The sequence below is a fragment of the Patagioenas fasciata genome, chromosome 6 (assembly GCF_037038585.1).
Source record: "Patagioenas fasciata isolate bPatFas1 chromosome 6, bPatFas1.hap1, whole genome shotgun sequence".
In the NCBI taxonomy this organism is placed as follows: domain Eukaryota; kingdom Metazoa; phylum Chordata; class Aves; order Columbiformes; family Columbidae; genus Patagioenas; species Patagioenas fasciata.
This window is the reverse complement of record NC_092525.1, coordinates 23623043-23650124: the sequence shown is the minus strand read 5'-3', so window position 1 is coordinate 23650124 and position 27082 is coordinate 23623043. Positions and strand designations below refer to the sequence as shown.

General features: G+C 54.8%; 1 protein-coding gene across 4 annotated transcripts; it reads left to right on the top strand.

The window, feature by feature from the left end:
* Nucleotides 1-1571: 1571 nt before the first annotated feature.
* PDE4DIP (phosphodiesterase 4D interacting protein) lies at nucleotides 1572-26902 on the top strand. 4 transcript variants are annotated; one of them, XR_010651666.2, is made up of 38 exons: nucleotides 1572-2981; nucleotides 6184-6303; nucleotides 7564-7683; nucleotides 7934-8026; nucleotides 8140-8355; nucleotides 8886-9044; nucleotides 9398-9511; nucleotides 9740-9877; nucleotides 10192-10371; nucleotides 10650-10844; nucleotides 11649-11792; nucleotides 12853-12931; nucleotides 13457-13545; nucleotides 13715-13831; nucleotides 14140-14277; nucleotides 14606-14718; nucleotides 15490-15617; nucleotides 19444-19532; nucleotides 19641-19801; nucleotides 19908-20223; nucleotides 20298-20466; nucleotides 20603-20719; nucleotides 20804-21278; nucleotides 21494-21729; nucleotides 21950-22001; nucleotides 22215-22432; nucleotides 22772-22966; nucleotides 23491-23712; nucleotides 23874-24005; nucleotides 24144-24263; nucleotides 24343-24520; nucleotides 24589-24713; nucleotides 24933-25034; nucleotides 25217-25392; nucleotides 25642-25779; nucleotides 25839-25988; nucleotides 26119-26165; nucleotides 26416-26902. XR_010651666.2 is itself a non-coding variant. In XM_065842202.2 (38 exons), the coding sequence occupies exons 1-38, from the start codon at nucleotides 1833-1835 to the stop codon at nucleotides 26446-26448; spliced, it is 6732 nt and encodes a 2243-aa protein (XP_065698274.2). In that variant the 5' UTR covers nucleotides 1572-1832; the 3' UTR covers nucleotides 26449-26902. The 4 variants fall into 4 exon arrangements, 3 of the variants coding, with proteins under 3 accessions (XP_065698274.2, XP_065698276.2, XP_071666360.1); XM_065842202.2 differs by having other exon boundaries at nucleotides 25850-25988; XM_065842204.2 differs by lacking the exon at nucleotides 24933-25034 and having other exon boundaries at nucleotides 25850-25988.
* Nucleotides 26903-27082: the final 180 nt, after the last annotated feature.

Genomic DNA, 27082 nt, shown 5'->3' with positions numbered 1-27082 from the left:
GGGGCCAGGGGGATCCAGGGGCTTATGCCTGGGAGCTCACCCCACTGCCATGCAGGAGGCCAGGCTGGCACGGAGCGAGGCCGAACAGGCCACAGCGCTGGCCAGAACCGAGGCAGAGCGGTGCCAGGAGCTGACAGGGAAGCTGAAGGAAGCTGCAAGGATGAAGGAGGAGGACAGGAGCAATGACAACTGCAGTGCTATGGCCCAGAGGTGGGTGCCATCCCCTCCATGCTGCCAGCCTGTGCCTAGTGCTGGTCCTTTGGGACTACCAAGTAGATGGTGCTATGCGGGGCCAGGGGGCTGTGGGCATCTGGCGGGTTGGGGGGGTCATCACAAGGGGAGAGAGCAGGGCTGTTGGAAGGGAGGAACAGTCCTGAGGCTGCTCTGATTTGGCCCAGAGATCGCACCCACTAGCTGGCCCCAGTGCTATTCTGGTGCCATCCCAGTGCCTGAGCATCCCCTGCTCTTCCCTCCCTCTCAGGATTAAAGAGCTGACCCACGAGTTGGCCACCAGCAACCAGCTTGTGGAGTTGCTGTCAGCCGAGAAGCATGACCTACAGCAGCGCCTGGAGGAGCGCCCAGCTGTGGAGGGGCAGGTGAGTGGGCAAGCGTGGGGGGACACCAGCCCAGCACCCCAGGGAGGAGCACACTGTACCTCCCCAGGGCTCGGCTGGCAGTTGTCACCCCTGTTCCCTTCTGGGGCTGTGGCCAAGACTCTGCCACATCCAGCCCAGCAGCGTCAAATGTTTGCACAGCTGTGCTGCCATGCTGGGGGGGCCAAGGGGGCACGAAGTCCGGGTGTGCTGTATCTGGGGAGAGGCCACCAGCCTGTGCAGTCGTTCTGTGGCTATCAGTGCTGTCTGCGCCCGTCTGCCATTTAAATCCCAGGCCTTAAAATACCACTGGCAGCCCGGCGCAGTGCCAGGTGAGATTTGGGGGCTGCAAGGGATCAGAGCATCATGTTCCTGGCAGCCACATGGCACTGGCTGTGCTACCTCTGGGTGGCACAGCACTGTCCCCAGCAGCCATGGACCATCGGTGTGGGGGGAGGAATGCAGGATGTGCCCACTGGGTGACACAGGGCACCGTGCAGCTACGGGTGTGTGGCTGCTGGTGGCCTTGTGCTGCGGGGACATGTCCCTTCAGCACTGCCTGCAGGTGCTGGCGTTGGGACTGGGACCTGGCATTGGGCTAAACACCGGCACTGCAGATGGGCACTACTGGGGGGCACTGGGATCAGGGCTGAGCCCACGGCACTGGCGCTGAACTGTTGCTGTCAGCTCTCCTGTCGCTGCCTCTGCTCTGCGCCAGCCCCGCGTGTGCGCGGGGCGGGCAGGGCGGCCAGTGCGCATGCGCGGCTTCCGGGCGTGACGACTACAAATCCCGGCAGGCGAGGCGGCCGCCGCGCACGCGTGGGATCGGTGTCCTCCGCCATCTTGAAATCCGAGCCAGACGCCGGGCGCCGCCGTGGCAGGAGCATCCTCGGCGGGGGGAGACGCAGGGGTAGGGGCGGCCCGGGCTTAGGGGCAGCCCCGGGTGAGGGGAACAGTGAGGAGAGACGGGGCAGCCTCGGGGAGGTGGGGGCAGCCGTGAGGAGAGAGAGGGGGGCAGCCCTGGCGTGGCTGTGAAGGAGATGCCGTAGGGTGGAATGTTCCCGTAGCACCGGGAATCCCAGCGTGTCACCCTCCTAAAAGGAGCAGATTGTTGGGGTGAGGAATGCCGGTGGGCACCGGGCCGGAGGGAGCCGTGCCCCAGATGTGCTGAGGGACCGGCGGAGGCCTCAGAAAGGTCTCAGGGGCCCCCAGCAGCAGGTTTGGGCTCTGGGTGGGAGGATGAAGGAGACGTGCCGGATCTGTGCCCGGGAGCTGTGTGGCAACCAGCGGCGATGGATCTTCCACACGGCGGCCAAACTGAACCTCCAGGTGCTGCTCTCCCACGTCCTGGGCAGGGAGCTGTGCCGGGACGGCAGGTCCGAGTTCGTGTGCAGCAAGTGTGCCTTCATGCTGGACCGCATCTACAGGTTCGACACTGTCATCGCACGCATCGAAGCCCTCTCCATCGAGCGCCTGCAGAAATTGCTGCTGGAGAAAGACCGCCTCAAGTTCTGCATCGCAAGCATGTACCGCAGGAACAATGAAGACTCTGGCGTGCATGACAGTGCTGGGGATGGGGCTGTGGACCTTTCTAACCTGCCCGACGTACGGTACGCTGCCCTCCTTCAGGAGGACTTTGCTTATTCTGGATATGAATACTGGATGGACCAAGACGAGCACGGCTTGGAGCTGCACAGCTGCCACACTTCAGAGGGAGCAAGTAACCGTCCGCGGCGCTGCCGGGGCTGTGCCGCGCTGCGGGTGGCCGATGCCGACTACGAAGCAATTTGCAAAGTTCCGCGAAAGGTGGCCAGAAGCATCTCCTGCGGGCTGTCCAGCCGGTGGTCGGCCAGCATGGGCAACGAGGAGTCATCTGTGTGCGACGTGGTGGAGTCTGCCAGCGCCAGAGGGCCTGTGGATGGGGAGAGCATGGAGGAAGGCACGCCAGCCTCTTCCGTTGAGTCCCTGGACACGACCGTGGAGGCGAGCTCTTCACAGCAGAAGGATGAAGATGCAGATAAGGGGGTGAAAGGGAATGGAAAATTTGATGATTTCTCAGATGACCACATGACCCCCAACTCCTCGCTGAGTGGGAACAGGCTGGAGCTGGCCCTCAGCTTGATCAAGGCTCTGGACTACAAGCCCCTCCAGAGCCCCCGTGGCAGCAAGCTACCCGTTCTGGTGAAGTCCAGCCTGCCCCCTCCCAAGCTTGGCCATGACTTGGCAGATGGCAGCACTTCTGCTGGCATAGCGTGTGCTGGCTCTGCCTTCCTGAATGCAGACAGAAAATCCTTTTCCAGAGCTCCTCTGGGTCTTTCCTTGGAGATTTCTGAACTGCAGGAGCTGTGGGATGACCTCTGTGAGGATTATATGCCGCTGCGGGTACAGGTAGAGGTCATTGTGCTGCTGTTCGATTGAGCAGCATCCCAGCAGCCTGACGCTGGGCACACTAGGGATTCTTCTCTGCTGAGATAATACAGATAGCCACGTGTCGCTGAACCCGGGGCTAAGAATAGGCAGCTCGATCCTTTTTAGGTGTGCTACCTCTGTCATTCTGTCATCTGTTTCCTCCTTGTGTTCTGGGAAATTAACCTCACGCCCCTCCCGCAGCTCTGCCCATCAGTGCAGTCTGCGAGATGGGTGTAAGCTCTTCGCATGCTTTGTCATTTTTCTGCTGAGAAAACACCACTGTCACTTCAGCTTTATCTTTTACAAGTCAGTGTGACTTTTACTCACAACCAAAGGGAATGTTTTTAAGCTTCTGGGCATGGGTTTTCCAGTAAATGTGTTTTCTTTGTGCCTGGGTAATTGGGACACCTGGCTTCTGCAGATCAGGCCTCCAACCTGCTCAACCTGCAGATCTACCCAGGGATCTGTGGTATGTGCCCTGAAGAAAAGGTGTTTTCCTTGCAGGTGGATTTGTGCCAGAGGGTGACTTTGGGGTTGGTATTCTAGATAATTGGTTTATTTTCTGATCCTTTGAAAAGATTCATCAATTAATGGCAGGTGTTGCTGAGAGGCCATGGAAGCTCCTGCTTTCACGGGACTGTGTGATGCTGCTCTCTACCTCAATGGTAGTCCTTGGGTACCTCCCAGTTGCCTCTGTTTTGCTGGCTTTAATGAATTCTTCGTTAGTATGCAGTCAAAAAGCTGAACTTGTAACTCCTTTACTGCTTTCCTTGATGAATAGATGGCTTCAGTCAGCTTCAATTCAGCAATATCCATGTCAGCCTAATTGCATTCCCATTAACAGCCTCAGTGCTGTCTAATGCTCTCGGTAGCCCAGGAGATTAGAAAAATGCTTATTTATTCCTATAGCGACTATGACAGTGCCAAATCGCCCTTCCCATTTAGCCAACTCTGCTTACTGTCCATCTGCTTGGGTGTTTCCCGAAGCTGTGTGTTTTACCCCTAAAAGCCTGCTCAGGAGCTGATGCTAGGTAGGGCTGTGGAAAAAAATGATTTTTATCTGGCACACAAAGGCTTTGCACTGGCAGCCAGCAACTGGAGATGTGAAGCAGGGCGTTGCTGCTCCTGTAGTCTGTGTTGCTTGCTACTAATTCTCACTGCTAGGGATCTATTTACAACCTAAAAATAGGCTTTCTCTTAACAGAATGTGGCACAATCAACGTGGCACGTTTACGGTTTGGCTTTGTGTCACATGTTGCCATCCTCCTCTTGGAGCTGCTTTAGAGGAGTTTCTCCATCCTCCGCCTCTGCCATCTGACTGTCCCTGCCAGAAATTCATCCTGCAGGATTTTTTTTTCTGCCTGTTTCTTGGCTGTGGCAGCAGCACTTGTGGTCTCTGGTGCAGGGTCTGGCAGAAGGGGGAAAGCGTTTAATCCTTTGGGTGGCTTTAACAGCAAAAATGAGTAGCTGGGTGCAGGTGGTAAACTAAATGATTATTGTATAAATTGTCTCTTTGTATGAGCAACACTCTTTCTAAAAGTGAGGTACTGCTGTCTGCAGATTCGCATGCATGAACGCCTTACTGGTAGAATAAAAGTGATATATAGGATCACAGTTCCCTGATTGCTTTTGGAAAACTGCAGTCCTTTAAATTTACTGCTGTAAGCTACGATGACCGAGAGATCTGCTGTCAGGGCATGTGGCCTTGTAGGCGCTGTCTTCTTGGGTGTTCTTCTGAACCAGCTATTCTTCCCCTTCATCACCGCAGCCCCAGGAAAGTGCCACCAAACCCAGCCTTTGTCAAACCTGCAGCTACCTGCGGTGCCACGCTGGCGGCAAGAGAAGTGCTGCCCGACTGGCATTCGGTCTTTTACGCCCCTGTTATGGGCAGATGCAAGCTTGGCGTGCTTAGATAATGCTGTGATTTTTATTATTTTTTTTTTAAAGAAGTGTTCTGTCTAGGTTAGTGTGTGCTGACATTGCTGGGGCTGCACCAAGGAATGGTTGTCGGCAGAATGCTGATGTAGTAGAAACTGCCAGGGAGCTGTGCTCCTGACATGGCTGCGATGAAGCACGAGGGAGGCAGCCTGGGCTTGGGGACTTTGGACTCTGGAGCTGGCTCTGCCTTTTCGCCTCTCTGCTTTTAGCAGACTTTCTGCTTATTTTTCTGTAGAATGTGCAAATTGTGAGGAAAGGTGTGTTGTTTTTTTTTTTTTCCCCTCTCTCTATTTTCTTTTCACTAGCCTTATTTCAAAATAGCTGCTGTGTGACATATTCCAGCAGCTCTCCCTCTCTGATACAAAGCCTTCTGGCTGGGCAAATTTGGAATTACTTGCTGTGACTGTTTAATTTTTCAATAAAATCCTAACAAAACATCAGGCTAAAGGGAAGCTTCTATATGCAAGAGGCCTGGGGGAACTCCCCTGTGTGTCTTTCTCAGAAACAGCATTTTTGTGGCTGCTGAGGGTGAGGATTTGGTCTGACAGGGCTAATCAGAGTCGGCTGTTGTTCTCTGTGCATGGTCCTGCTTGGAGCTGGTGCCCTGTGCATGCTCTGATAAGCTCTGGGATGTTCTCGCAGCCTCTGCCCTGCACTTGCTAGGGCTCTCACTGAAGGCAGACATTGGTACAATCGATCTCGTATCGCTGATGATGTTCAGGAATAATGAGTCCTGTGAGGGCTGGGGTGGGTGGGTGATTTGAATGGTGCTCTCAGGAGTTAACTCGCTAGGCAGGAGATAGCACAAGAGCAAGAAGGGATGACAAGGGATTAGTGTGTGCTCAGCCAGCAAGGTCTGGCAGGCAACATGTCAGAAAGTAGGCTGGTTGCATCCTCAATAAATGGGTATGTGTCATTAAAAAAAAAAAAATCTCAGCTGCGGCACTGAATTTGCTACGGCTTGTGGAGGAGCTGCAGGGAATCACACACGGTGTGGGCACTGGAGTGTGTGGGAGCTGTGAAGGAAAGCCCAGGGAATCACAAGTGGAGGGGTTCAGAGTGGGGGGTGACTGCTAGGTCATGGCAGGGGGGTAGCTGGTGGGAAGGGTTGAAGGTTGTGGGCTTGATTAAGACAGAGAAGCTTAGTGGGGCACGTTTAAGCCCATGCTGGACAGCTGAATAGAAAAAGCCAGTGCAAGACTTGAGCCATTTATGTCCTTTTTTTTTTTTTTTTCCTTTTCAGAATTTGCAGGATGAACATCAGCAACCAGCTCCAGGTGGCCCTGCAGCAGGGGAGCACATGTCTGATCTGTGTACTGCAGAGCTGCAGGGCAAAATCCAGCAATTTGAAGCTGACAACAAGGTATTTCTTCATGAACAACAAATTCAGTGCCTAGCAAGTCTGATGGAGTTAGAATCAGAGGATGCCTCCAAGCCTTGCCAGAGGCAGGTGTCTGCACCTCTGTTCCAGCAAGGGTGTGTAGCTGACATGATTCTCAGGGCTGTTGTCTTTTGGATTTGCATGGCTGAACCTGGTGCAGGAGAGAAGAGTACCTGCCTTTTGAGACAGCTGCCTTCTTTTTTACGAGCAGTAAGGGAGATCAGCGAAGAGGGGTCCTGTTTTCAGTTTGATTTAAAGGCTTTCATAGGAAAGAAACATGCAGCTGAGTTGTCTTGAAGCAGATCAAATTTAACACATGATGTTCTTAGTTATGGTCTTGAACTCTAAGGTAGATTATACCCACTGGGAAAACAAGGGGTTTAAATAGGAAAAAACATTGGGATGGCATCTTTATTTAAATCTGGGGACAGCTGTAAGCTGTTGTAGCTGCCTGGGCCACAAAGTTTGACAGGGAAATAAAAAGGCCCAAGGCCCAGTAAATGCAGCTGGAAGCGTTTAAACAGTCCTCTTAAGGGCAAAAAAAGTCTCGGGCAAAAATTCCTCAGGTTGTAAACCCTTTGCTTTGCAGCTGTGCTGTTGACATGCTGGTATTAGGTAGACTCTTGTGGTGTAGCCAGAACTTGAGGCCAAATAAGCCACTAATCTGATCAAACGTAGAATTACCCAGACTGGCGGTTGCTGTGAGAGTGTCTGGGTGGTCAAAGGAGACAGTGAGAGAAGGGACTGGAACTGCAGTGCTCTGGAGGACCTCAGAAGCAAAGGGGACAGTTTGTAGAATGTGAAGCTTCTCCATGTTGATTTCTTTTTTTCCGATCTCTTGGTAGGTTTTTGGGCTGAAGCAGTCCCTTTCCTCTTAAGGGAACAGAAACAAGTGATAGAAACTGGGAAGGCTGCTGGGCAGTCTGAGCAAGGCTCTCCTGGAGTGTGTGGGAGGCATATGATATGTGAATCAGAGTCTGGAACCTCTGCCCTGCATATGGGGGCTGCACTGGAGAGACCAGCAGCACTGAAACAGTCCTGTGACGGGACTGAAGGTTTTATGTTTACTCACAGTCTCCACCCAGCTCAAACAGCATTTACAGACTCTAGAGGGAGGCACGTTTGTCTTCATGTGGTGAACACCTGGGCTGTATTGACTTGAATAAGGAGTGGAAGGAATCCTAAGGGTGTTTATATAAAGCATTAGGCAGGATTAAAAAACCAACATATTTCTGTCTTCAGTTGTTACAGGAAAAGCTGAATGAATTGAATTTTGAATTAAAATCTGGTCAAGAAAAATTGCAGAGGCAAGATCTTTCAATTCAGAGTCTGAATGAAGCCCTGAAGAGCAAAGAGAGTAAGGTAATAGTTTTGGGTGGACAGAGTAGTGTTCACCAAAAGAGGAAAGTGTGCTAGCCCTGTAGGTGGTGGCTGAAGAAAGCATGTAAAGGAATGCTTTAGCCATTGCTAGCCATCCTGCATCTTATTAAATTATTTATTGTGAAGCTCTTTCGTGTGATGCTAACGTGTCATAATCCAGGCTGGAGGCTTGGGATGGATGGGTTTGTGCTTGGTTTGCCAGTGACTGGGCTTGGTGTCCTTTGACTTGTAGACAGAAGAGCTGTACCATATCATCGAAGGGCAGAATGAGACGATTGCCAAGCTGCAGGACATGTTACACAGGAGCCACCTGGGACAGCTGCAGGTATGTCCCTGGAAAGCCTCAAATACATTGGGTTTCATTTTGCAGGGATCCTGATTTTTAGATCCCTCTCATGACATGAATCTTTGAATTTCTCTGCTTCTCACTCTTGTTAGATGTCAGAGAGCCCACTCCCATCCCAGGAGCAGCAAATGTCACTGCTGGATCTTCAGAATGCACTTTTCTGCACCAAACTGGAGGTGCGGAAGCTGAAAAGGGCTCAGCGCCAGAAAGAGCATCAGCTGGCTGAAGCCAGGAGAACAACCCAGCTCTTAGAGACCATGGTGCGTGAGGAAGAGCAGCAGAAAGAGGCAACCTGGAAACACAACCAGGTATGACAAACACTTAGCCTGGAAGTCTCTGGGTTTGCATGATCAATGTAGTCAGTACTCTGCTCTCTTTCATCGTTTCTGCCTGCATCAATCTGGGCACACTTGGCTAACACATGTTGCAGGGAGAATTCTACAGCCTCCTTAGCTTCTTATCTGAGGATTTAGAATCAGCAAAGACACTTGACAGTGGGTATATTGTCATTTGTATGTTTTTGGCTGGTGCAAATGTCCCGTCTCTTTTTGTGAAGTTACTAAGTTAATGCCCACTGCTGCACAGGTTGACTGTAATTGACTGTAAAGCTCTACCTGTGGCCAGAGCAAGGGCTTTAGAGGGATGGATGCCCTGGGAAATGAAATAAATTCAAACTTCATCACTGTGGAAGTGTGTTTTGAGATGCGAAAACTGTAGTATTGCAGAGCATTTTCGGCTGTTCCCACAGCCCTTGTTGCTCTTGGCTTCTTCAGGTTGGTGTGCTGTTTACAGGTCTGTTGAGGACTGACTGCCAACGTATGTGCTTTTTCCCTCACAGGAGCTGCGTGCTGTGGTACAGCAGCTGCAGGCAGAGCTGCAGGACAAGGCTCAGCAGCTCCAGGCTGCGGAGTGGGAGAAATGCCGGGAGCTGCAGGCCCAGGAGCAGAGAGTTCAGCATTTGAGTCAGAATCTGGCTCGCAAGGAACAGCTTCTGCAGGTGAGATGCAGAAAGATTCAAGTGAGCATAACTAGCCAGGACCACTGTTCCTCCTTTGGTGTCTGGTGTTGCAAAAGTCAGTCTGTAGAATTCATGCTTGCCCTTCAAAGAAGGGAAGAGATGCTTCTGGGCTCCCAAGATGAGAAAGAATACCTCAGAATACTCAAAAAGTACCTCAGCCCTCAGCAATGGTGCTGCTCAACCAGCCTCAGGTGCTGGGACTCTATCACCCTTTAATACAGGGGTAAGAGCAAGTGTAGGGTGGAGGTAGTTAGCCCTCACTCTCCTGGGCTCTTTCTAGGGGGGTTTCTGGGCTAACAGTTGTACTAGGGGCATGTGTGTGTTACCTCTAGGAATCGAGGGAGCTTCTGCAATGCCAGCAAAGCTTGGACAAGAGCCCTGCAGCCATCAGTGCCATGTTGGAGAAACTGCAGCAGCGTATCAGCGACAGGGATGCTGCTCTGGAGGTGAGCGAGCACAGTCTGTTAGTGATGTCTCAGTTTTCCCTGCGGCTTGGCCTTTGGGCTACAATCAGCAGTGTGGCCCTGGGAGTGACCGTGTCTCGTACATGCTCTTCGTGGCTCAGTTCTCCAGAGGAGTCCTCTGAAAAGGAGAGCTCAGGTGCCCCACACAGCGAGTAGTGGGCTGCAGAGCCCTACTACCCCATTCTGAGCGATCACCCTCTGTAACCCTAGCGAGCAGTGGATGAGAAGTTTTGTGCCCTGGAGAAGAAGGAACAAGAGCTGCAACAGCTCCATCTCTCATTGAGAGAGCATGGAAGTGACCTGGAGAGACTGCGCAATGTCCTGTCCAGCAACGAGGCCACCATTCATGTGAGTGCTTGTTACCTGGGCATGCGTAGTCCAGCCTGGCTGTGGTGTGGTGCTAGACAAACCTCCCTGTGAATGCTCTGGTTGTTGCTGGACAGAGCAGCTGCAGGGTGCTGGCCTTCCTCTGGCCCTGTGTGAGGAGCAGGTTCCTGGGTCACTTGAGTTTCTAGGCTGGGTGTAGAGGTGAGTTTGGTGTCTGGAGAGGATGGGGTGAATCTATGTGACCCGGCTATCAGGAGGGACTGGTGTTTCGAGTTTTGCTTAAGTCGGGATAAAACTTTTGTCCTTGGTTGAGCTGCTTCTCTTGTGGTCCCCAGAGCCTGGAGAGCCTCTTGAAAGCCAAAACCCTGGAACTAGAGCAGGTCTCGGCAACCTGCCAAAACCTCCACTGGCTCAAGGAGGAGATGGAGGCCAAATCCTGTAGCAGGCAGAAGGAGCAGGAGGGGATCATCCAGCAGCTGCAGACCTGCCTGCATGACAGGAACAAGGAGGTGGAGGTAAGGCATTAGCTTGGCTTCCTGAGCCTTCAGCTGGTTTGTCTGCAGAGAGGGTGGTCCCGAACCAGAGCCTGCTGGCTCCCTGTCTCTGAGGAGGGCACTTGAACCTGTGTCCAGTGCTTTGGGAGCTGGCAGCTTTCGATACCTATAAATGCTTGTGTTTGCTGGGACACCATTCTCTTGGCTACACCCAGGCTGAAGAGCTCTTTGTCCTTGAGCAGCTTGCAATTTGATGGTAGCAATGTCTCTCCATCTCTCCCTTCCTTCGCCTTCTTCAGGAGCTTACAGCAACCCTGCTGTGCAAGCTGGGCCCAGGGCAGAGCGAAGTAGCTGAGGAGCTGTGCTTGCGTCTCCAGCACAAGGAGAAGATGCTGCAGGATCTCCTCAGCGACAGGAACAGTCAGACCATGGAGCATGATGCTGAAATCCGGGAGCTGCTGCAGGCCATGAGCACGAAGGAACAGCGTTGCCGAGTGAGTTGTGTACAGTGCCACAGTGGGGAGGCCAGAGTGGGTGGCTCTGCCTTGTGTTAAGCAAATAGAAACTTGTCCTAGGTTGGTCCTGGCCCATCACATGGGAGCAGTTATGAATAAGCAGCCCTTATAGTAGTGTTCAAGTGTCAGGTATCTGCCGTTAAGTGATCTGGGCAGGGTTTGTGTATGTGATGTGAAAGGAGCTGCAGATCTTCCTAGATATTTGAGTGCCTGGGCTTGGGGCAGCAGAGGGGCCATGGGACAGTTGCTGCTTCATGTAAGTGTTACCAGACCAAAAAGGGAGACTCTGAGCTGATTCTTGTCTAATGCAGGAACCCGTGGAAGCTCTGCCTGTTGCCTCTTGACTTACATGTTAGTCAAACTAGTGCATGGTTCTGGGCATGTAAATGCCATATAAAGAGCCACAGTTCCCACTCTTGCACACTGGATGCAGTTCAGTGTTACCCAAGATACTTTGCATTGAGTTGCCTTTCATAGAAAGGGAACTAAAAGGCCAAGCACTGTCTCCTCTTTGTCATCTGCTCTTCTCCCTTCCTGATTGGCATATGAGAAGCTACAGAGCTTCTTCCTCTGTAGGCAGAGGCTGAGCCTTGCTGCAGCTCTCTGGGAGCTCTCTGTGAGTGGCCAGGAGCAGTAGCTCCCAGGCTCATTTGCAGATAATTTCCAGTCTTGAGTGTCAGATAAATACTGATGTGGTTTCCTTTAGTCTCTAAGGAAGGTGAGGGACAGGGATCCTACCACAGATCACAGCCCCGATGTTCCTTATTTTTTCTACTCAATCAGGCAGCTGCTGAGAAGATGTCACACGCTCTGGCTGAAAGGAGCTGCGAATTACAACTCATGCGCCAGCATGTGTTGGGAAAGGAACCTGTTGGAACCCAGTCAGCTGGTGCCAGGCTCTTAAAGCAAGACAAACAGCCCATACAAGTAAGAATCATGCACTGTGTTTCTCTGCCTGTGGCCTTGGGGCTCCAGAGAGAACTGATGGTGACAGGAGGAAATGGGAGAGAGGGGAGCATCACAGAGAATGATAGAAATGAAAGTGGGATTAGGGAAGAGACTTCTATAGGTGGAAGAGAAGAAATTGAGGAGCAGAAATGCTGCCTGGATGTTCTGATCTTGATTCCACCAGCTTTTGTCACTCAGTGTCTTGTTTCATTTTGATCAGGCAGTATTTGAGTCCTTTAGGGCACATGAGAGTATGAAAGAAATCCACCCTCTGACCTCCCAGCATTGACCCAGTCCTTCCTTGGTCTGGGCTGCCTTGCTGTATTGTAATCCTCTCCCTGACATTGTCACATTCTAGAAGGGACAAGAGGGGCTAATTTTAGGTCCCACTAATGCTTGGCAGAGCCTGCTGGCTGTTTGCTGTCTCTTCCACAATTGGAGTTGATATTTTTAAAGCAGCTTTGCTAAAAACCCCTTTGAGGCTGAACACAACTCCAAGGCCACATATGCTGTGCTCCTACTTGAGCAGCTGTTGGTGGTTTGTTGGTGAGCTGACATGTTGAATGCTTTTAAGCAGCTGTAAACAAGTTGCTTGTTTCTATTCACAGGATCATAGTGAACTCTAGAGACTTACAGAGACATGTATATGGTACAAGTTCTGTGTTTTCCTTCCCACACTGTCCCTCTGAGCTACATCTTTTAGTGAAGATGTAGGTCATAGTAGAATCTCGGTTGAAAGCTGGGTTTGCTGCAGTTAAGTGAAACCTGCTTAATCCTTATTATGAAGAAACTCACTGCCAGCAATCTCCTAGTGCCAAATTAAACAAGGCCAGAGCCCTGTTGCCCACACATAGAGTTTCTAGGTTGGGTGCCATTCACTTGTCCCCACTGCCCAGCTAGATCCCCTTCATTGATTTCTCACATTTCAGAGACATCAACAAAGCATCCAGCAGCTTTGCTGCAATCCTTGAACTCTGGGGAAGCTATGAGAGCTACGTTCCCCATAAAGGTGCCAAATTGGAGGCTTTTGTGTTTTCAGGAAATACTGCAGAGGGATTGTGGAGCTACAGCCATTGCTGGACCCTCCCAGGGGGACAGCAGCTGCAGGACAGAGGGAGGTGAGTGTGGTGACAGCTTCTTTCATGTCCCCAAACATGACCAGGGCTCTTTGCTGTGGAAGAAACATGGTTACATGGAACTATGAGATGGTAAAGAGCTTTGAGCAAGAGCGAGTATTTTGAAATAAAGCTGTGCCTCCTGTTTGCATGGTGGTTCAGGGATGGGAGTGTGGGAAAGAGGAAGGCTGGTGTCGTCTTTGAGGTGAGGTGCTTCCACTGAAGAACTCATGCTGTCCAGTGCAGGGGTTTTGACTTTATGGTTGAGACAAGTGCATCTGGTTTGGGTTTTGCCTTGGGGCCAGCACACCTGAACTTTGCTGGGGTGGGACAGCAGGCCTGGGGTTTTGCAGTTGCTTTGGCCTGCTGTTCAAGGATTAAACAGGGAACAAGACTGTTTACTAAGAGGCAGCGTGATGGAGAGCAGCACAAGCATCGTGGACCTAGCTTGGTGAAGAGGGATTCTGTCTTATCCTGGGGTCAAAGCTGACGCATTGTAACCCTGCAATAACCAAGCTGTCTTTGCAGTTACAATGTCAGCAGCAGAACTGGAGAAGGATCTTGTTAATGCCAAAGAGGAGCTGGAACTCATGGCAAAGAAGGAAAGGGAAAGCAGGGTAAGCCTGTGCCAATCTCCCTTGCTTACAGGAGACCATTGGCTGCCCCTCACTGGAGGTTTTGGACCCCCTTATTGTGACAGTACCTCCAGTGAGAGAAATGAAGCAGCAGCTTGCAGTGGGGTTTTGGCTTTCTGAAATCTTTCATGAACTTCTGTTCCCTCCCTAGAGGGAGCTCACTGCTCTCCAGTCTGTCATGGCCACACAGGAGGAAGAGCTGCAGGTGCAGGCCTCAGATATTGAGTCCTTGACTAGGACCATCCAGATCAAAGAGGACCTCATCAAGGTGAGATAATGCCCTCTGTTGGGTCAGTTCCACCTGGGAAGGCAGCAGAGAAGTCTCTTCTTTCCCCACATTCTCAGAGTGATGTGGCTGATATTGCTGCTGATTTGCCTGCAGCCCTCTGTGTAACTTTGGCCAGAAGGTCTCACACCCAGGCTGTTGTCTGTGCTTAATACACTCTGGGTGCTTTGGCATTTCTTAGGAGACTTGGGTCTTTCCAAACTCTGGAAACTTTTGGCAGTTGCATTCCAAAGAGGATTACAAAGGTCCAGCTGTCCTTGTTACTGAACCTTCCTGCTCTTGGTTTTCAGGATCTGCAGATGCAGCTGGTGGATCCTGAAGAAATTCCAGCCGTGGAAAGGCTGACACAAGAAGTGCTGATGCTTCGGGAGAAAGTGGCCATAGCAGAGTCACGAGGACAAGAGGCTACTGGAAACAGAAGGCAGCAGGTAGTGTGCTGTGTGGGGCAAGCTTGGATGTGTTTATATTTCCACTGGTGTTTGGTTATGAGGCTTTGATTTTGGCCTTTGGGTGTGCTGAGATGTGCTTCTTCTTGGAATCTGGCTGCATGTGATAGGGGGAACACAGAAGAGAGGATTGGTTCCCTTTTGCACTTGTCTCAAGGACAGAGTCTTTTTGGGAGTCCAGGAGTGATGCTGATCAACTTGATCACTTGGACACAAGAAAGAAAGAGGAAGCCCCTGTTTCTCTGGGGCAGCCACATGCCTCCTTTGATTTCTGTCTAAGTGTTGCATCTTGTCTTTTCTCTCCAACCAGTTGTTACTGATGCTGGAAGGGCTGGTGGCTGAAAGGAATCGGTTAAATGAGGCTCTCCAGGCAGAGAGGCAGCTCTATGGCAGCCTAGTAAAGTTTCACACGCACCCAGACAGGTAAGCGACACTGCCTTGCCTCCATGCTGCCCTGCTCTGCTGCTGGGGCAAGCATGGTTGGTCTGGTGGATCAGTCCCTGAAGCACTGATTGTTCTGCAAGTCTGAGACTCCTCAATGGGAAACAGGGAGTCTAGGCAAAGAATCAGACAAAAATGTGGCTTTGGGAGTCCAGGTTTTAGGCTGCCTTCTTCCCTTGAAGAGGCTGTAGTGGCCAGTTGTAAATGCTATGTGAACTCCCCGTGTTGCCACCTCTTGTTTGGTCACTGGGGTTGCCATCTCTGTTTCCTGGGTTATCCCTTCCTGGCTCAGTTTCCCACCCACACTCGGCCACCTTTCAGAGGCTGCTGTCAAACTCACAGTTGGGTTGATAAAGATCAATCTAGGTGCTTATCCAGACAGTTGTCCCGCAGCAGCGCAGAGTGGCCTACGTTCTTTGTCCTTTGCACTAATCCCCTGCCCTTAATGGGGCTGCAGCCTCTGGGATATTTGAGCTACCTGATAGCAAGAGAACACATAAGTGGAGTGCCTGGGTAAGTGCTGAAGAACAGCTGTGACTAGGAGTCCCTTACCATGGGCTGGAGCCTTTTTTGGGGGTGGCTGTGCGCTTGGGGAGCTTTAGAGGTGAGGCAGGAGGTGGCTGAGCTGCCTGGGGAACATGCAGGGAGTGTGTCCCTGGAGTAAATTGGCAGTCCTAGATGGAGGAGCCAATTAGTGTGTGCTTGCTACAGCCTGTCTAACCCTTTTCCCTCTTGTGTGGCACATCTGCTTAGCGCTGTGAGAGACCACACTCTGCAGGTGGAGCTGGAAGGGGTCCAGGAGCTCCGGGGACAGCTGGAAGAAGCTCTTGGAAGAAGCTTGGAGCGTTTGAGCAGGCTGGAGACTCAGGGCACCATAGGAGGTGGGGAACAGGAGAGTGTGAGAGTCCTACCCCAGCATGCCTTCTGAGCACTGGTGCTCGCCTGCGTGACACGGAAACGGTTCACTAACTGAGCGCACCTGTCTCACTGACTCTGGGAAAGTTGCTTTGGTACTTGGTAATGGTACAGTAGAACTGTTTGTTTTCTTTTTGTGCTGCTTCAGAAACGGTGACCAGTGCAATCCACCTGTGTCTTTTGTGTTATGTTCCTGTCTGACCCACCCTGGTGGCCGCTGATGTATTTGCACATTCAAATCATTCCATTTTAGTTGATTTCCCTCCATCTCCCTTCTCCCATCCCCATGGGCCAAATAAAGATTCCCTTTCTCTGAAGGAAACGCCAAATGTTCTTCATCATCTCCCAAGTGCATGAGTGTGAGTTTTTGCATTCCCTTACCGTTTTTCTTACCCAGTGGCATCCCCCTTTTGGGTTGATGGTGGCTGGCCCAAAAGGAGAAGGGGTGTATGGAAAAGTGGGTTCCAGAGCCAGAGAACTTCAGAAGGGCTGCAAGACCTGGTGGCACTTACCTGGGACTCTTACACAAATCAGAGTGTAGAACTTAAAAAAATCCTACTCCAGTACTGATGATTTTTACTGACTTTTTTTTTTTTCCTTCCTAATTTTAAGTTATCTCAGCCTGGCTTGTGATTGCCTTCAAGGGAGAGCTTCCTCCTCTTTTTTGACAGATAATGTGGAGTGACTGAGATCTGTTCCTGCTCCCAGGGTCGGGATCTGCTCCCTTGTATGTGCACATCTCGCTTACAGGCTCCATGTGTCCCTGTGCCCTATTTCTGCTCTGGGGACAGTTTCACTTGCCCCCACTGCATACCTTTTCTAGGGCATCTTTCACCTCCTTGGGGAGTGTTGGGGCTGACATGAGTGCTGAAAAACAATAGCAACAGCTTTCTGATGACCAGTGCTTCCCATGTGCAGCAGGGTATGGATCAGCTGTCTCATACCTGATCACTTCCTAAGGTGGAAGGAGCAAATATTATTCTGCTTGCTGGGAAGCTGAACTAGGAGCAGGTGGAGCAGAAGAGCTCCATCCGTCTCCATGGGCTGCGCCACCTGGACCTGCGACTACTCTGGTGCATATCTTGTGACTGCTTCATATGGCACCAGCTATCCCATGCCTTGCAGCCATGCTGAGGTCTTCTCTTCCCTGCCTCAGGCAGGGACAGAGGCAACACAGCTATCGCTTCGCACGCAGCAGGTCAGCGCTGCTCCTTGGAGTCCGCATTGAGCTGCATGGTGAGTTCTGCAGTTCTCATGTGGCCTGAAGGGACCCAGCTGGTGACTGCTGAGCAGCTCTGGTACTCAGCTAACTTTTCCTTTCTTGTGTTTAATCTCATTCCTTTCTTTTCACTTTTCTGTGTAGCACCATCTTTTCTTTCTCCTTCTGCCTCTCACTGTGTAGGAGCCTTTGTATCCCTGTCCTTATCTTTCTACCTTCCCTCCTCCATCCTGGCTCTGATGCCCAGCTAGCTCCCTCATCCGTCAGGTACTACAGAGCCCAGTACCCAGCACGGGCTCATTGTTGTGGCATGAAGGAAGTCTTGACTGGTGCTCCAGCAGCTCCCATCTCTTCTGGTGTGTGTGTTTTGCTGCAGATCTGTCCCTGGCCCTGCTCACATCACTTCTGTGAAGTGTCCCAGAGGGGAATGTTATTGGAGGCTGAGGTGGTCCAGCCTCTCTGCTCTGTTCTTTAGGGTCTCCTTTCATCCCTGATACTCTGAGCTGTGTGCTCCTCTGCCGTGCAGGAGGACTGGCCTGAGCATCCCATACCTCAGAGCACCCTCTTTCAAACTGTGCCATGCTTTGTGCTATCTCATAGCTCTCTGTGGATGTCTCTCCTTCCTCTCTTAATTTCTCTGGAGACTTTGCTTCCCTTCCCTTCTTCCCAGCAGTGTGAAGACTTCCAGCGCAGCCAGTTCACCCAGGTGTCCTGCGCCTGGAGGCCACATGCAATTTTCAAGCCATGCAACTAATTCTCTTTGACTTCAGGCTAGGTGTGAAAGACAGAAGAGTCTGTGAAAAATAATGCTGGGGTTGCAACCCCTGTCTCCTTTGCTGGTAACAGAGAGCTGAGCAAGCCACTGTCCCTTTGAATTTGCACCCTGGTATTGTCCTGCTGCGATGGAGGGTTCAAGCACTTGATGAAGTGCACTCTTCTGCACTCCCTCAGCACCAGCTTCCTCTTCTTCCCTGTGTGTTGTTTTTACTTTGAGATTTGTGCTCCCTTTTTCTGCACTGGGACCTGTGTGGAGCTGTGTGTGATGGTGAGAAGTGGGGTGCTGGCACACACGGTGGTTCTCCCATGTCCCCAGAGCAGCTGTGCTGGCTGGGAGTCACCTTGCCCTGCTGTTTCAGCCACAGTGACCCAGCTTGAGAGGCCTCAGCAAAACCCGTACCGAGGGCCTGCATCCCCTCACCCTTTGGGGCTGTGCAGGCACTGAGCTGTAGCCCTAGGTCATTTGTCACCTGGGAGGTTGTGTCCCTGGGGTCTCATGGGGCTGTGCTTTGGCTATGCTGAATGCCACCTATGGGAGCTGCTTCTTCCTGGGGGTGCTGTTGCCACTTCCAACTGTCTTTAAGCATTTTGGTCCCAGAACAGCACTTCTTTGTGACGCCTGTCCTTGCTCCCTGAGATACAGCGGCTTTGGTGAACAGGCCCCACCACACAGGACGATGGCTGCCCAGGCTTGGCAGTGACGTGTTACTGATTTTTGCAATCTCCTGGCTGTTGCTTGTCACAAGTGGATCTTCTGAGTGTGCCACCCTCCATGTGTACAGTGTGCTGTGTAACCACGTGCCCTGCTGTGAGGTGTGCTCCTGGCTGGTCCCTCCAGTCTCCCTCCCAGGAGCTGTATGCTTCGCTGCTGGTTTCTCCTTCACCAGCAATGTTTGGCCTCTCTTCCCCTGCCAGGATTTCTCTGCATTTCCCCGCTCTGTGTTCAGCCTTGCTTGGGAGCTCTTGGGTGCTGGGTTTTGCCACATGAAAAGCAGCTGCATCTCCTGTGGTACACAGGCAGCTGCCAAACCTGGCCCTGCACAGCCCCAGGGGCTGGTCTTGGGCCATGTCTGAGCTCCTCTCGCCCTGGGGAGAAGGGAGGTTGAGGGTACACCCATATCCCAGCACAGGCAGACTGAGCCTATCAGGGCCGGCAGGGCCCTGCAGCTGGGTAGGAGGGAGGCTGCTCAGACAAGGAGTGCAAGCCCTTGACCCACACTTTGCACCAAGGGGCAGGAGCAGAGCTGTGTGCAAGTAGAAAAGCACATCCCCAGGTCAGATCTGTGGGGCAGGGTGGGCCCTAGGCCCCATGTACTGTGGTAGGGGACACAAGCGTCCCTCAGCTCTGCTGCAGCTCAACAAGGCCAGTGTGGTGCTTGCGAAGAGCCCAGTGCCATGCATGGAAGCAGGGTTTGGGTGGCGTGGGCAGGGTGGCTGTTGGTGTCCTCCCTGAGCTGCCCCTGTCTGGGCAGCCCATCATTTGGGGTGCACCTCTGCCAGGTAAGGCAGTGCCAGTGAGGCTCCCTGCACAAGATGTGGGTGCCATTGCTGGGGTGTCATCCCTGGGGCTGTGGGCAGCTGGGACTGTTCCCTCCCTTGATGCAGGACCAGCACAGGGTGCTTCAGCACACGGAGAGGGTGTCAGGGCACAGGGACAGCAGGGAGACCTCATTCCTGCTGGGACTACCCCCACCTCAGGCAGAGGCAAGAGCAAGCATCTCCTGGGAAGAGAAAACAGAGGTAGTGCTACCATTGCCGCTGCTCTGAGCTCTTCATTGTGCTATGCTGTCCCCTAGGTCAGGCCACGGGGACAAATGCTGATGATGCCAGCACTATCTTCACTGGCAGCACTGAGGAGACAGCCCACAATGCAGCGACCTGCCACGTGAGTCGGGACAGCATGGCACTGGGAACAAGGGTGGTGGAGTTGGGCACTGTGCCTCTGCCCAGCCTTTGGAAACGTCCCCATCATCCTCTGCCTTTGTCCCTCTAGAGAAGCCAGTGGGTCTCTAAGGAAGCTGGAAGCACTGAAAGGGACCCCATGGGTAGCATGGCACCCTCTGTGCTAGAGCGGCAGCTGCGGGCAGAAGAGGACCTGCGGGAGCTGAAGGCGCAGCTGGAGGAAGCTGGGTTCTCCTCTGTCTCCCACATCAGGCAAGAGTCCTGTCCTGGGACACTGATGCTGGCAGGCAGCAGTGGCTTAAGGGGTTACTCCTCATCCCGGCCATTGCCTGCCCATCACAGTGCCTTGTGCCCCCAGAAAGGTGATGCTGAGCCTGTGCCTGGAGAATGCGGAGCTCAAGGAGCGGATGGGTGAAGCTACATCGCTGCTGGAGAGTGGGGAGCAGGAGGAGGCTGGGCTGGGCAGCTCCCCAGTTCCTGAGCACCGCAGGCTGCAACGAAAGAGCCATAGCAGCCTTGGGGACCACCTGGCTAGTGGCAGTGGGGATGGCCAGGGGATCTCAACAGAGAGGGGAGCTGTGCCCACCAAACGCCCAGCACTGGAGGTGCAATCCCAAGATGATGTGCCCAAGAGACCCTGCCCTGGAGCCCTGGCTGGAGAGGATGGGAGCCATGTAAGTGCTCTGGGCACAGGGGAGTGGGATGGGTGTGGAGGCAGGGAGCCCACAGCCTGTGTCCCTTCTGGCAGGCGGAGGACACGGTCCCTGGCAGGGGCTGGCCGGGGCTGGGCACAGAGCTGCGTTCTCAGGTGGCACAGGGCCAAAGGCAGTGCCAGGAGCTGCAGGACAAACTTGCCGCCTCGGAGGCTACAGTGCGGGCACAAGCTGAGCAGCTGGAGAAGTACCATGTTCTGCTCCGTGAGTTAAAACCCCCAGTGGGATGGGGGGAGCGATGTTCTGAGCCTGGCATGCCCTGTGCACAGTACTGTATGTGGGGTAGTGGGGGAGAATCCTGCTTGGAGGGGGACCCTGGGCTGACAGGGCTGTCCGGCAGGTGAACCCCATGCTCAGCAGCTCAGCAAGCAAGTGCAGGTGGACTTCCAGGACCTGGGCTATGAGACATGTGGGCGAAGTGAGACAGAGGCTGACCGGGACGAGACCACCAGCCCCGGTAAGGAGAGCTGGGGCTTCAGGGGACCCTGTGCCTTGCCCACTCAGCATGGAGAAGTGACACTGTGCCCTGTTTCCTCTGCAGAGTGTGAGGAGCCAGATGTATTCAGTGAGCCCAGTCTGGGTGAGGAGCTGGTGTCCCCGTGCCAGCCAGGAATGCTCGGGGTAGGCAAGGCTCCTCGGAAAGCCATGGCCTTGGCAGATGTAGGGGTCCTACACCAGCACATCCAGGACCTGAAGGTGCAGCTGCTCAATGCCAACAAGGTGATCCAGAGCCTGCAGCGCCGTGCCCGCTCTGTCTCCGTCACCAGTGGCTACACCTCAGGTGCTGAGCGGTCCGTGCCAGGTCCCACAGCCCTGTTGTCCCCAGCTTACAGCCTCACTGATGAGGACGAGGGCTGGCAGTCGGATGGTCACAGCACCCTCTGCCCACCTGCCCTGCGGGCACACCACGACCTGCAGCACCTAGTGCGCCGCGTTGCTCTCCTCGAGGCACAGCTGCCCACAACCAAGCCCAGAGGGGTTTTGCCCAAGGACCTGCAATCTGCTACCTGGCCAGGGTATGACTGTGGAGATCAGGGCCAGATGGGAGGCTATGGGGGAATCTCCAGGGGTTGCCTAAGGTGGTGGCTTCCATTTGAATGCTTTACCTGCACCTAGGTTCCTGGACCATTTGCATAGAAGACAGATTCCCCATGGTACCCCATCCCTGCCATGCTCTCTAGCGGGGGTCTGGCGGCCCTGTTGACTCCCCACTCACTAATCCCCCTTTTAGGAAGTACGACTCGCTGATCCAAGCGCAGGCTCGGGAGCTGTCACACCTGCGGCAGACACTGCGGGAGGGCCGTGGGGTGAGCCGCAGCCTGGCCCAGCATCTGCGCGATGCCCTGCGGTCCTTTGAGGAGCTTCTCCGCGGCACTGACATCGACTACTACTTGGGTCAGGGCTTTCGGGAGCAGCTGGCCCAGGGCAGGCAGCTGGCTGAGAGGCTCAGTGACAAGCTGGGCACTAGTAAGTACCTTTGAGGAGCACTGGGGCTGGGCATTGTGGGGCATAGCAGGCTGGGAGGGGATACTTTGATGGGTGCCGTGAAAGGCTGGGGCTATTTGGACACTTTATGCTATGTGGGCTCCCTACTCCAAACCGGGGTCTCCTGCCACAGCTCTCCCTGGGAATGGGGAGCTTGGGGCATGGAGACACTGACTGGTTCTTCTCTGGCTTGGTTTTTCAGGAGATCGACAAGATCAGGAGGATAAAACCAGCCATGAACTTCTGGCACTGAGGTACCTGTTCCAGGGAGGGCTTGTGGGACCTACTCTTCATGGGCACCCTGGGAGCTATCACTGCTTTTAGGGTGAGGGTGCAGGCAGCCTTACAGCATGAGTGGGATGCAGCATGTGGGGTGTCATGCCAGAACATGCACGGCACAGCAGGGAAGGGCTGTGGGATGGGGGTCACTCTGTCCTGCCGGCTCCTGTGATGGGCCATCTCCACAGACTCAGCCGGGAGCTCCAGGAGAAGGAGAAAGTGATCAAAAGTCTGGAGGCGAAGCTGCAGGAGCGCTGCGAGTCCCCAGGCAGCAGCCGCTCACCTTCTGAGTTGTCCCACTCTGCCACCAGCACTTCCTTTGTGTCCGAGGGGCTGGAGCCCTGCTCTGATGGGGACACGGCCAGCGAGTGCAGCCAGTGCCACCAGGAGCCCGCCCGACTCGCAGGTACCGCTGCATGCCTGGGAGTCACAACCGTGGGCTGGGAACGTGCAGCCCCTTCTGTAGCGTGTGGGTCCCTGCAGCAGTAAGTGCCTATCGGAGCACTGTGCCCCAACGCCAGCCTGGGTGGGTGAACACACAGCACCTGGGGCTGCAGGGCAGCATCTCAGGGAGCTCTGCTGTGGTGCCACAGCCTTGCAAAGCTGGGACAACCCAGCCTGCAGCACCTCTGGACACAATGACCCAGCTTCTTGGGGTGTGCCAGGGCCCCTGGAGAGGAGGGGTTCCCGCCAGGCTGAGCCAGAGCCATGCTAACATCTCTCTCTATCTCTCTCCTGTCTTTAGGCCTTCAATTTGATTCCTTGTCCAAACCCATTAGTGCTACCCCGCCTGCACTGGCCCCTGGGCTCAGCCCCTTCCTGCCTGCCGGGCCACCCCCTCCCGCCAACGCCCCACTTCTAGGCTGCTGTGGGACCCCGCTCTGCTCCCTGGCCGAGGCGCAGCAGGAGCTGCAGGTGCTCCGGAGGCAGCTGGGAGAAAGTGAGCGTTGCATGGGCTTGGTCCTGCATGCTTTGTGTGTTATGTCTCATGATATCCTGCACTCTCTGACCTGCTTGTCCTGCCCTGCCCCTTCTCCTGCTCCCCAGGGCCACTGCTTTGAGGTTTGGTCCTGTCACTCTGGCTGAGGGACAATGAGAACATGTGGCTCTTATGTAGAGAGGACCTGGCAGGTGGGATGAACACAGCCTGAGGTAGCGCTAGCCCTTGGTGTGGGCACTTGCAAGTCCTAGGGCTGGTTTGGTTAGTTGTTGTGTAGGAGTGGAGCTGAGATCCTCCAACTCATGTCATGTAATCAGCAAGCCCTGCAAGAGCCTCTGCGCTTCAGGGGAATGGGTTTGACTGGGGCAGGAGGTCAGTGATATGGGACTGCCTTGGGAGGATGTTGGGCTGCACTGTTGAACAGAGGGAGAAGAGGGCTAAAAGCACATGGCGGGGGTGTGTTACCCTTATTCTTCATTCTTGCTTATTGCCCTCCTCCTCGCTGCTTTGCCCTGTGTGTGCAGATATGACACTGCCTGCAGCTCCAGCAAAGCCCACAGCTCCACTGGGTCCCTTTGGAGAGGGCAGCAAAGCGCCAGCATCACTCTGCTGTCATGGTGTGCTGCAGAGCTTGGCTGGGCCTCCTGGGGCTACTGAGACCCCCAGCCTCTGGGATGTACCCCCTCCTGGCCAGCTGCTTTATGGGGCCCTGCCATCGGGGTACCCCTCTAGCCAAAAACTAACAGGTAAGGTCTATGCCGCAGAGCATAGGGGCATCTTGGCTGGGTGTGGGAGAACAGGGAGGAGCCTCGGCTGTGAGTCATGGCTCTAGTATGGGGCAGAATGGCAGGGATGGTACAAGGCAGGTGGCAGAGCTGACATGTCCCCATTTCCCTGGGTGCGGCAGGGGCAGAACTGCTGGAAGAGCACTTGGTGGAGATCCGCAGCCTGCGCCAGCGGCTCGAGGAGTCCATCTGCACCAACGACCGGCTTCGGGAGCAGCTCGAACGCCGCCTGGCCTCTACTGGCAAGGCCAGCGGTACGGCATTGCACATGGGCTGCTGGGCAGGGCTTGGGGGGGCCCAGGCTTTGCACTCCCCATTGCACGGAGAGGACACTCACCCCATGTACGATGGGGTGTTGGGAGAGAGATTCAGCACCAGTCCCCCCTCTGCAGGATTGCCAAGTGACATCTACACCCAGGGGCTGGAGCCAGGGCTGCAGCTGAGCAGGGACAACCAGGCTCTGCGCGAGGAGAACCAGACCCTGCGGCTCCAGCGAGACCACCTCTCCCAAGGTAGGGCCAGGCCACCAGTGTCCCAGCTCTGAGTCCCAGAGGGCACTGGTGGTGACACCTCCATGCTCTCCGTCCCCAGAGCTGGCGCGGGTGCAGGAGGCACTGCTGGCTGCCTGCTCTCGGGTGCGGGAGGCTGAAGCAGAACTGGGTCAGAGGTGTGGGGAGCAGCAGAGGCTGGCGGAGGAGGTTGCTGAGTGCCAAAAGACCGTCCGGCAGCTCCGGGACGAGCGGCACTCTCTGCAGGAGGACAACAACAGGTAAGGCTTGGAGCTCACAGGGCTGGGTGGCACAGCTGGCCCCAGACTCATGTTTCATTCCACTGCAGGCTGCAGCACACGGTGACACTCCTGCAGCAGCAGAGTGAGGAGCATCACGTGCTCCTGCAGACCCTGCGTGCAGAGCTGCATGTCTATGAGAGCCTCCCTGGTCCCTCTGCTGAGACCCGTGCAGGTACAGGACCTGCCACCAACTCCAGCTCTTCTGCCCAGCTCCCAGTCCAATGGTGCCTGGCCCCTTTGCAACCCCTGGGATCCCAAACACCTCTCCCTGTTGTGGCAGCAGGAGGGATGTGGTGGCCCTGCAGGCAGTCAGCAGGGAGGGAAGGCCCCTGAGCTGTGCCAGGCATGGAACCATGGCCATTCCCAGGGGCTTAGACACTTCTTGTTCCAGGCTGCTTCCCATCTCCTCCGGTGCGGGATGTTGGCACGAGCTCGGCAGCTCCCCGCTTCTCCCCACTGCCCTCTGACACATCAGAGGCTCAGCGGATGGATGGTGGGTACCAGAGCCTGACCTCACACGTGCCTCACGACTGCTGAGTTCTGACAGGCTCATGGCACCACCTTTGCTGGGCAGGGATGGAGAGCCCAAGGCAGAGCCAAGCCCCTGCAATGAGACAGGGAGGGGTTGCATGGGGAGCAGACAGTGGTCCTCACCCAGCACTACTTGTCCTACAGAGCCTCATGGGGTAGACTCACCGGTGAGGAAGAGCGAGGGACCGACAGGGACTCACGTTATCAGCCGCCTGGACACCTACCGGGCCCTGGAGCAGCATGTTCTGGAGGGAAAGGTGCTGGCCCGTGAGCTGATGTGTCTGACGCGCCCGGCGCTCTGCCCGCTCCCGGCAAAGGAGGTAATGCGTGGGCAGGATAGGGCTGATGGCGGCTGGGGGATGGATGCTGCTCTGTGGACCCTGCACAAAGGGGCTCCTGAGCCCAGCATCAGCCTCGAGCCTTTTAGGGCTGGTACGTGGCAGGGAGTGCCCACCCCCAGGGCTGTTGCTGGCACTGCCCTGCTGTGTTGAACTGGGCACGGTGGGTCCCTGGCTGCAGTGGGACATGGGTGCCCCAGCAGCACCTGCTCCCGCACCCCTCTCCCGCAGGCACTGGGGTGCACAGGCGCAGGGCACCTCTGGGGCAGCGCCAACACCCTGCACCGCGTCCTGGAGCAGTGTGCGTCCCTCCTTGCTGCGTTCTGGCGCACCACTCTGCCCGGCAGCCCTGCACAGCACCAGGGCAAGGTAAGCACCGGGCTGAGTGCTGGTGGGGCTGGATGCTCGCTTGCCACTTATCATGCCAGTCCTGTCCCAGGAGCAGGTGCTACAGGGTGAGATTGTGGCACTGCGGGCCCAGCTCTCCGAGAGGGAAGATGCTCTGCAGAGCATGGCCGAGCAGCTGCGCAGCACAGCCCAGCTGAAGGACAGCATGGAGCAGTTCATTGTGAGCCAGCGTACGTGACCTGGGTGGCATAATCCTGCTGCAGGGTGGCACAGCCAAGCTGGCCTGGTCCCCATGTGCCTGGGGTGGCCCCATAGCGCAGGGACCTCACCAACCCCCATCTCTCTCTCTCTCCCTTGCAGTGACCAGGACCCACAATGTGCTACGCAAGGCCAGGACAAACCTGGAGGTGAGTTTGCCCTGGCATCCAGGGCAGGATGGGGTGAGTGCCCCTGCCCTGGTGAGCCCTGGCACCCTGGGAATAGGCACAGATGGCAGAGTGGTGGCTGACGGGGGGTGCCTAAGTGCTAGCTGGGTGCAGTGTGGCAGGGAGACACACACAAGGACCCATTTTCCTTGGCTGTCCCCAGTCTGTGTCCCTGGGACACAGCAGCCCCTGGTGCAGCTCCCCATCACTGCCATGTGTGCTCTCTCACCAGGTGAAGGTGCAGCAGGCTCTGCCTGTCGTGTGAGCCCCAGGCATGGCAGGGAGCGATGCCCCCTGCAGCAGAACAGCCACTGGCTGCCGAGCCGTGCCATTCCGGAGGGTTGGAGTGGAGCCTGTCCCTGCTACCACTAAGGGCTGGGGTGGGCAGTGGTCTGGAGTGCCCAGTGCTGCCCAGTGAGCGGGTCTGGGCTCATGTGGTGTTTGTATGCCTTCACCTGCCTTTGCTTGGCCCATGTTTCAGTGCTTGCCCCGCTTCTGCCCTCTGCACTGAGCACCTCTTGCCCCAGGACTTGGTTCTGCTTGTAACCCTGCTGTATACCTGTCCCTGCTTGCAGATGTATGTATATGTATATAGAGATATTGGAGCTGCGTTTCAGGGGCTCCTTGGGCATGTCAGGGCCCCAGCATGGGAAGAAGATGTAAGAAATGCCATGTTCTGCTCAGTGGCTGGAGAGTTCCCAATAAACATTTCCTTTGGATTGTGGTGTTTCTGGCACACCTGTCTCTGCAGCCATGCATCCCCTGTCCCCAAGCCACCTCCAGCACAGGGTGCCACAGACACCAGCTGGTCCCATGGGAGTGGCCCTGAGCCCCACCTCAGCACCCCAAGGGCAGCTCTGTGCCCCACCAGGTGCTGCCTTCCCTCCCTCCCTCCCTCC